Here is a 10,027-nt window from a genome sequence, read left to right as displayed (position 1 = left end):
CGCTGAAACGTTCCTAAGTGGCTACTCGCATTGCATTTCTCATACCTACTTTTTCAAACTGTTTTGCCTAAATCGAGTATGAGGCTTGTATGCCACCTCAGGCAAAACATGCTCATTTAACTACTGGTAACTATTTTGCATAAGTGACCTCCTCGCTGTGTTTGTTCGTATGGACCACATCTGTGGTTCTCCTGTAGCAGTATCATCCACATGAGTCTCCATTTGCCTCACTCTTTGTTCCTATAGGCGGCAAGAATTGTTGTTGTGCCTTATAGTATTAAACGAATTTAACACCTTTTAATAATGAAATCTTGAGTTGAATAGGAATCAAATAGCAAGGAATATTTTATCTGTATTCGAATAACCACATACCCCTGATCTATGAGCAAGTGAGCAGATATAAAAGTGAATTACAATATTGATGACAATATTAAATCCACGAGTCTGTGGGCAACTTAAGCAAGTACTATGTAGGCACTGTATTGAGTCAATTTACTTCTCTCTTTTTAGACATGTTAGACAAAAATTTATATAGAAAAGAGCACGAACAGTAAATGTCAATGAGGCCCCTACAGCTAACCAGCCTTAATGCTTGGACTTTACAGGGCATGCTAAATACAAACAGTAAAGTGAATAAGAGAGAACCAGCAGACACACTGACAAAGTGGAACCTTTGTTAGATCATCAAATTAAACAAACATAATTGAATTTACTAAATTTCAAACAAACGTGGCCTTACTATGTACAAAATGATATGAGCAGACATAAACTGTCAAGATTTAGCATTGCTGCAAAATATTGCCGACAATATTTCAAACATGATGACAATTTAGGCTGTATTTGTTGTATGCTACATTGACATCTACATCACAAAGAAAAGTACTTCTTAAAAACCATGACTACAATCCCAAATCACAACCAAAGCAAAGCAAACAAAACTTTCTTTGTCGGGTACCTTGTCGGTAACGTGCAACATCATGCATAAGAAATTTGCTGCAACTCAGTTTCATAAAGAAAGTCCTTTAATCATGACAATAACTTAAGCAGTTATGGATACAATAAAGGTACACATAATCACTTTTCAAGGCTACCTAACACTCTTTGCTTCCTTTTGCACTCATACTCAGATAGTGCCAATGGATTTGCATGGCATAGTCTCAATTTGGTCTTCTGCTGAGAGACAAATCACTGTTCACTCAGTAGAAGCCTAGTAGCCCCAGTCATTGGCACATCAATGAACTCTGTTCAATGTGACTTCATTAAAAACTCTAAGTATACAACATGAACCAACAAGCAAACAATGTGCCACTTCTAGGGGGTAGGCTGCATTGTCCGGAAGATGGTGGACAGCTCATCAACGAGTGTCTCGTAGCGGTATGCTACACGAATGTCTGGAACGTTGGTGCGGGTGATGTCATTTCCAGTGGGGCCCTCCCTCTGGTAGTTGGGTCCTAGCCAGTACTGCTTCACCTGAAAGTTCAACAGGTCTTATTGCTCTTTGTCAATGTATGGATTCAACATTTTCTAGTGTTTTGGAACATGAAACATTAGCACTCATTAACCACTTGTGAAAGTTCATTAACAATTGTACACACCAAGATTGAGACTTCAAAATTACAAGCACTAGTGAAAATATTCATGCTTAAGATGTGTTGCATACATCTTAGGTCCCCGTAGACTAGACTTATGTGGTAAGAGTGGTTAATACGAGCTAAATGCGTTCGAAAAAAGAAGTGCGAGTACATGTAGACAGCCAGGTGTTCACTAGTTAAAAAGCATTTGGCCACATAAGGATTCTCTTCCTTTGATATTTTTGACAGTGATGATCTCCAGTAAACTGTCACTATATCTTTGTGGCAAGGACAGGACATCGACTTTGTTATCCCCATGTGGTGCTCTGTTAAAAGTGGAGAGATCATCAAAAAGCCACTCTAATGAGGGAAGCGCACTCCAACAACACAGGAACTTGTTCATATCTAGTACACGGAAACAAAGCTGTGCTGGCAACATGACAATGATTCCACTGATACCCATGAACACTGGCCTTGCTTGTTGGTTATCATTGCATGGTACAGTTAGTAAAAGCTGCCACCACGTGGCACAGTGGCCTTCACAGCCCTCTTTGCCTCTTGAGATTGATTGATTGATACGATGAGAAGTAAAAGGTTGTGGTCACTGTCTATGCTCGAACATCGATCTGCATCGAACATGCCTCATGCAGATCCCCCACTTCTTACTAAGTGCAGCCTGGCACCATTCCAATTTGAATAATGCAGTTTAAAATACCATGCACTGTAGTTGGAACTGCTAAAAACTTCAAATAAAGTGATGCTTTGAATAAAGCAATCTTTTACAGTGAAGCTGTTAAGGGTTACTTTCCCCACTATCATGTCCGCATGTAGAAAAAAATCCAGAAGATAGCGCAATGTCAGGCCGACCCATGGCGGAGGTGACGCAGGCGTTAAGTACTCCCCATATGTGGGCCGATCCCAAAGATAGTACAATACCGGGCCAAACCATGGCAAAAGTGAAGCAGACATTAAGCACTTCCCATATGTGGGCCGATCCCAAAGATAGTGCAATGCCGGGCCGACCCACGGCAGAGGTGCAGTTCACCATTAAGGGGTGCACATAAACAGCTTTGCTGCTCATGCTTCTTCACAAAGTGGAAGGGCACCGAGTTTTTTACAATGAAGGTTTATTGTAAGAAAGCTCCTGAAATTGTCAAGTGTTTCTAAGCATACTTCATGTGCAGTAGAGAAATGCGCCCTGTTTCTGAATTGGTTTACTATAAAATTCAAGCGAGCGGCCACAGTTAAGGACACATTAGAACTCAAACAAAAATGTGACATTTTTAAGAAGCCTGTTCTGATGCTGACTGTTTTTAAGAATGCTAAAGATTTAACAAACGTTATGAACGTAAATCTTTAGCAGGTAGAATTGGTGCCCATAAGGAAAAGCGAATGCAGACCATTAGCAGCGGTTATTTCTAGAAAAAAAAAAAAAAAACGCTCTTATTTGGCAAGAACTTCAATGCTCAAACATGACCAGCACGTATGTCTCACCAATGCTTGACTAACAGAAGTCAACTACACATAAGGTGTCCAGGTTGTGGCACCTACCTTGTGTGGAAAGCCACTCATGACGATGCTGTTACGTGCCAGCTCACACATGTCACAGCTGCTCAGTTTCCACACCTGTGCAGCAATGCTGTATTCCTCCATGAGGGGTTCCTGAGCACAAGATTTTAATCATCAAGCCGTCAATGTCTCTGACTATCATACTGAGTCAACAAAACAATTTAGGGCTTCTGTTAAAAGGAAACTCTAGCGCAGGACAAACTTCAAAAACATAAGCAGAAGCAATAAAGTTGCACACTGTGCACACAGAACAGATCTCACAATACTCTCATGATGCCTTACTTTGTGAAGTGCAAATGTGGCCATGGGCTCCCCCAGGCAAAGTCAAAATGTGTGCAGCAGGTAACAGTAGCACAGAAACAAAAGAAGAAAGCATATTGAAGCACCATGCTTCAATCAGCACTCACTAATATATAAGTAAAGCATTCTATCAATAGCCAACTAAACACTGTTACCCTCATACAGACATAGAGCATGGGAGAAAAAAAAATTTAATTATGGGGTTTTATGTGCCAAAACCACTTTCTGATTATAAGGCACGCCGTAGTGAAGGCCTCCGTAAATTTCGACCACCTGGGGTTCTTTAATGTGCACCTAAATCTAAGCACACGGGTGTTTTCACATTTCGCCCCCATCAACATGCGGCCACTGTGGCCGGGATTTGATCCCGCGACCTCATGCTCAGCAGCCCAACACCATAGCCACTGGGCAACCACAGCGGGTAGCATGGGAGAAGTTCCAATTGCATTAACTTTGGTGTTCCAATGGAGAAGGGAACGTATGCTTGGTCTCCTCCTTAATGAAGTCTGTCTTTGTAGTGCTGGCGACTGCAGATTTTCACTAATTAGCCCAATTTACTGTTCTAATCATATTTATGACAGCATATTTATGACTTATCATATTATATGATTTATCACATTTATGACTGCACTGAGAGAAAAGGTCAGTACCTTAGTGAAGTGAAACTGGAGAGGGTCATCAGTCGAGAGAGAGACGCACAGGCCTCTGCTGAGGTACTCTGGAAGCGGGTTCCGGTGGTAGTTGAGGAAAAGCGAGTTGTTGCTCAATGGTGACATGGCAATGCCAATCTGTGCCAGGTAGTACAGGTACTGAAGAACTGGAACCTGCATGTCACACGAAACAGAGAAAGACAGGCATGAGTTTTGATCGCACATTCCTAATGATACCCATGTGCTAATGGCATTCCCATTCTGTAACCCTAATGGTCCAACAGTTATCTAACCGGCGCATTACATGACCTGCCCAGCTCCATTTTTTCCACTTGATGTCAATTAGGATATCGTCTATACCCGTTTGCTCTCTGGTCCAAACTGCTCTCTTTCTGTCTATTAATGTTATGCCTAGCAATCTTCGTTCTATCGCTCTTTGCGTGTTCCTTAACTTGTTCTTAAGCTTGTTTGTCAGTCTCTAAGTCTCTACCCTATATGTCAGCACTGGTAAAATGCACTGATTGTACACTTTCCTTTTCAGTGATAATGGTAAGCTTCCAGTCAGGAGCTGGCAATGTCTTTCATATGCGATGCAACCCATTTTTATTCTTCTGTGAATTTCCTTCTCATGATCAGGGTTTCCTGTGAATAATTGGCCTAGGTAAACGTACTTCTTCACAGACTCTAGAGGCCGACTGGCGATCTTTAACTCTTGTTCCTTTGCCTGGATATTTATCATTATCTTTGTCTTCTGCATATTAATCTTCAGCCCCACTCTTACACTCTCTCTGTTAAGGTCGTCAATCATTTGTGGTAGCTCGTCTGCATTGTTGCTGAATAGAACAATGTCATCAACAAACCGAAGGTTGCCGAGATATTCACCGTCGATATTTATTCCTAAGCCTTTCCAGTTTAATAGCTTGAATACTTCTTCCAAGCACGCAGTGAATAGCATTGGAGAGATTGTGTCTCCCTGTCTGACCCCTTTCCTTATAGGTATCTTCCTGCTTTTCTTGTGTAGAATTAAGGTAGCTGTAGAACCTCTGTAGATATTTTCCAAGGTGTTTACGTCAGCGTTCTGTACTCCTTGATTATGTAATGCCTCTAGGAGTGCTGGTATCTCTAGTGAATTAAATGCCTTTTCATAATCTATGAAAACCATATAGAGAGGCTTATAGTGCTCTGTGGATTTCTCGATAACCTGATTGATGACATGGATGTGATCTATTGTAGAGTATCCCTTCCTGAAGCCAGCCTGTTCTCTTGGTTGACTAAAGTCCAAAGTTGCTCTTATTCTATTGGAGATGATTTTGGTAAATATTTTATATAATACTGAGAGTAAGCTAATGGGCCTGTAATTTTTCAATTAGTTAATGTCTCCTTTCTTGCGGATTAGTATAATGTTGGCCTTCTTCCAGTTTTCTGGGACCCTTGCAGTCGATAGACACTTCGTATAAAGAGCTGCCAGTTTTCCAAGCATTATGTCTCCTCCATCTTTAATTAAATTGACTGTTATTCCATCTTCTCCTACCGCTCTTCCTCGTTTCATGTCTTGCAGGGCCCTTCTTACCTCATTGCTAGTTATAGGAGGAGTTTCTGTATGTTGTTCATTACTGTTTGTAATTGAGGTATCCTGACTTCTCTGGGTACTGTACAGGTCAGTATAGAGCTATTCTGTTGCTTTTACTACATCTTCGAGATTGCTGATGATACTACCTTGCTTGCCTTTTAGTGCATCCATCTTGGTTTGTCTTATACCAAGTTTCTTTCTCACTGATTTCAGGCTGCGTTCATTTTTTATGGCCTTCTTCAGTCTTTCTCACTTTATAAGTTTCGAATATCACTTATTTTCACCTTGTTGATCAGTTTTCTGAGTTCTGCGAATTCTATCTTATCTCTTGAGTTGGACATTTTCATTTTTTATTGTTTCTTTATTAGGCCCTTTGTTACTTGGGAGAGCTTGCCTACTGGTTGCCTTGGTGCCTTGCCTTCCACTTCAATTGCTGCCTCTGAAGCCAGCCTAGTTACAGCTTCATTCATTAGCTCTAGGTCATCATCACCTCTCTGTTCTAAGGCTGCATATTTGTTTGCAAGTACCAGCCTGAATTTGTCTGAATTTACCCTTAGTGCCTCAAGATTGACCTGTTTCTTCTTGACCAATTTTGCTCTTTCTCTCTTCAAATTGAGGTGACCCCTAGCCCTCAATAACTTATGATCACTGCACTTTAGCTGCCTATCACTTCTACATCCTGGGGTCAGCAGAAAGTATGAAGTCAATTTCATTTCTTGTGTCACCTTTAGGGCTTTTCCAGGTGCACTTTCTGTTGCTATGCTTCTTGAAAGTGTTCATTATTCGAAGCTTATTCCTTTCTGCAAATTCTACTGGCATCTCTCCTATAGCGTTCCTAGAATCGATGCTGTAGTTGCCAATTGCTTATTCTCCAGCCTGCCTTTTCCACACTTCTGCAATGAAGTCGGCCATTACTATGGTATATGGACGTATTATAAGTCACTCCTGAATAACTTGCATAAGACAGGCCGGCATGCTTTTTTTTTCTCTCTCTTATGTCACGTCGTAATCCGTGTTGTAATTTTTTTTTTGTGCAATCCACACCACATTGTGTGATATCAGCAGCTTTAGAAGCTTAGGTGTTCATACTTGTACTTTAACTCAATAATGTTTCCTTGTCTTCCATACATAAAAAGATTAATCATATGATGGCATCAGATGTGCATGGTAATCAAGGACAGATGTGGGAAATTTTCCCGTAAGCAATGCATCACACAACAATAAAGTGAAATATGCTGAAATTTTTTTTCTTTGCTTATGTGTTTTTCACGTGGCACACCAGGAGAGAGACAATACCAACAACATTGTTTCCTATGTGGTTTTATGCAGTGTGTTTGAAACATCTAGCCCAGCTTTTCACCATTGAAGTCAGCTGGCCTACAGAGAATTTGAGACTAGATTCTGAAAAGGGGTGGGATTGTTTTGCTTTCTTCCAGCCTCTGGCTAACATTGGCTGCATTCACAATGTTGTACAGTCAGTGTCAGAAAGTTATGGACAGCAGAATCTGACAAAACATTCCATTTTTGAGTAGTTTGTGGCTGTATCCAGTAAAACCGTACAAACATATGTTATTTGCATACACTAGTATAGGCTGGAAATCAGGCACTGTGCCCAGGCTGGGGAAATGTTCAAATTTTTTTCAGGTCTCACAGTCCATAATTTTTTTTACGTGAACTGTACACCATCATGACCTAAGAAAGAGCTGGCAAGAGCTGTCACTTCAAAGCATTAGGCAAAGAAAAATGATACTTAAAGAGTGCTGCTGATGTTGCCTGCTTGTTTTGCACTAAGCAGCCAACCACAAACTAAACAAGCATAGATGCTGTCTTAATCTCCAAATATATTTCAACGCAAGCACAACATAAACAAGTGTGCTTCCCCACCTTCCTCAGAAGAAGCCCGTGGTTGATGTTCTCCGAGAGCAGGTAGCCGCCAACGAGATGCTGCACAGGACCTGCTTCTCCGCAGTGTGGCCGTAGTACAAAAAGATTCAAGCCACGCTTCCTGGATAAGTCGAGGAGAGAAAAGCAAGGCAACACCTTCATCAATGGGCTGTGACATATGCTAAGCCATGGGTCAAGGCACAAATGTGACAGGATTGTCAAAAGCTTTCAAGGATTTCATGGATTTTATAACATCACATGTCCTGTTTTTTTTTTCTGCAGACATTCAGTGATATTAAAATACTGCTCGAACATATGACGTGCTTGTGGCGACAAATACCCAGTTCACCATGATCCTTGGTTGACCATGATTCATCATGATGCTCCAAAATTGTAACCATGGCCCACTAAAAGGCTGAGCACTACCTGTCAACTGAAGCTGAACTTAAGCTGTGGAATTAATTAGCATGGTTAATTAGAAAACATGCCTGCAGCATTAGGCTGCCAACAAATTCTTTCTTTGTTTCAGGGGCTTAACTTTTTTTCCTCAGTAAACTAACTTCTCTGTGTCATAGCCTTACATATCATCATTAACGTGTAACGATATCAGCTGTCACTGTTATAACAAAGAAAAAAAAATGCTCAGTGATATCTAGAAGTTACAGCTGTTTTCAGCTGTGATGAAAACGAAGGATGAATTTCCATTCCAGCTGCTCTCTTAATGTCTGGGACCTGAGAGACTAATGAAAGTTACAATAAATGTTCTATGTTGAACCTTGCAATTCACACAAGTGCACCTACTCTAAGATTTGTCATGAAATGTGAATAAGCACAGATATTTTTGAACTTTTTAGAAAATGACACTTTCACAATATTGTACCCATCCGCGTCTCCTAGCATTTATCACGTAGTTGGCTGCATGTAATTACTAACACCCAAAGTACTTCTGCAGATATTTCAGCCTTAACTTGTTTTTGTGCCTTAATAGAGAGACATCAAATCACACGTGTCAATGTACATGAACATGTTAACCAGCACATCTGTCTAGCTTTCTTGAATACAAAATAAGCGAAAGCAAATACCAACATATGGTATCTGTCAGGGCAAAAAAATCAATCGAAAATGTATTTTCTCTGAAATTGTTTTTGACTTCCTAAAATTACTAAACACTATGCAGTTGACAGCAACATGAAGCCACCTAAGGACGATGTGGTTAAACTGAAGCCAATAATCAGAAAAAGTGTGTATCAAACAACATCTCATTCTGTGATTAAACAAGGGCATTATTTTATGCGAAAACATAAGGACTTAAATTTTGATGTATGCACTCTTTTAACTCAGTATGCGGTTCCACGCTTTCCATCACTAGTACAGAGCACATGACTCCGGTCTAGAGAACATGCGATGCATGCATGCGATGAGATCTGCATGCTCGGGGCTACATGAGCAACACTTAGCAATAACATCTGGTTTGAGACTGCCTTGATGGGAGTATGCCCAGCTACATTTATAAGATGACTTGTCTGCTCTTGCCCTGTCTATCATGACATCCTTTGACACCTACTTTCACTGTCAGTTCTGCTCTCTGCAGTGCCGTGTAATGAAACAAAACTTAAGATTACGCATGTAAGTGTGGGCTACAAAAATGCTTCATGTGCATAAAGTTGAGAGCTCTGTTCTGCTTGTGTCATCATTCTGCCAACTGGCACATTTATATTGCCTGTACAAAACCTAAATCTCCTGCTAACGGCTTGGCAGTTCATCACCATTAACTATGCATGCATTTCACAGAACTCATTTCATTGTGGAGACGGCATGAGATGCAATTACTGAACATGCAAAAAGCATCAGCAATGGGTTCAGTGGGTTTTCAAAGTAATTTTATCTTTATTGTAGAGGGCATTGAAAGGACACTAAAGCGAAGCAATAAATCAGTTTAGGCTAATGAAGCTTTGTTTGAGAACCCTGCAGGCAGTCATAAAAAGAAATAGTTTGATTATTAGATGAGAAAATGAAGGTCCAAGTATGAGTATTTGAATTTCGCGCCGAAACCCCAGCGCCGGTACGTCAGCGTGACGTCAGAAATTCCAAAGTATGTTTTCGCATTTGGGCCGCGTTGGCTGAATAAAGGTTCCCGAAACTTGCCATGTTTAACATTTGGTCCCTTTAGAACACAATGTAGTCAATCTGTACCGCTATATATAATTAGTAGGCCCTAGAAGGTGCCATCAAGATCCATGATGTCATAGCCCCAGGTGCGGGAACTTAAGTAGGTGTCGCCACCCGTATTTCGTTCTTGCGCTTTTTCTGGCTTACCAAACGTCTTATTGTTGTAAGAGTGGTGTTTTTGGTGTTGTAGAAAGGAAATTTACTGATACAGAAGAAATCATTTTTCACTTTAGTGTCCCTTTAAGAACATATATGCCACAACACATTGGGATGAAATTGCTTTTGTTGGACGAAGTTGTAAAGCTGTAAGTTAA

General features: G+C 40.7%; 1 protein-coding gene across 12 annotated transcripts in view; it reads right to left on the bottom strand.

The window, feature by feature from the left end:
* Window positions 1-1,004: 1,004 nt before the first annotated feature.
* Window positions 1,005-10,027, bottom strand: part of AMPdeam (AMP deaminase) — a 132,766-nt gene continuing 123,743 nt past the window's right edge. For all 12 annotated transcript variants that reach the window (XM_065448916.2, XM_065448920.2, XM_065448921.2 and 9 more), the window contains 4 exons: window positions 7,545-7,665; window positions 4,091-4,264; window positions 3,123-3,233; window positions 1,005-1,470 (listed from right to left, as the gene is read on the bottom strand). In XM_065448916.2, coding sequence (XP_065304988.1) covers window positions 1,312-1,470; window positions 3,123-3,233; window positions 4,091-4,264; window positions 7,545-7,665 — 565 coding nt within the window. In that variant the 3' untranslated portion in view covers window positions 1,005-1,311. The remainder of the gene's footprint in view (window positions 1,471-3,122; window positions 3,234-4,090; window positions 4,265-7,544; window positions 7,666-10,027) is intronic.

This window comes from Dermacentor albipictus, chromosome 4 (assembly GCF_038994185.2).
Source record: "Dermacentor albipictus isolate Rhodes 1998 colony chromosome 4, USDA_Dalb.pri_finalv2, whole genome shotgun sequence".
Lineage (NCBI taxonomy): Eukaryota > Metazoa > Arthropoda > Arachnida > Ixodida > Ixodidae > Dermacentor > Dermacentor albipictus.
This window is presented reverse-complemented; position numbering and strand designations above follow the sequence as displayed.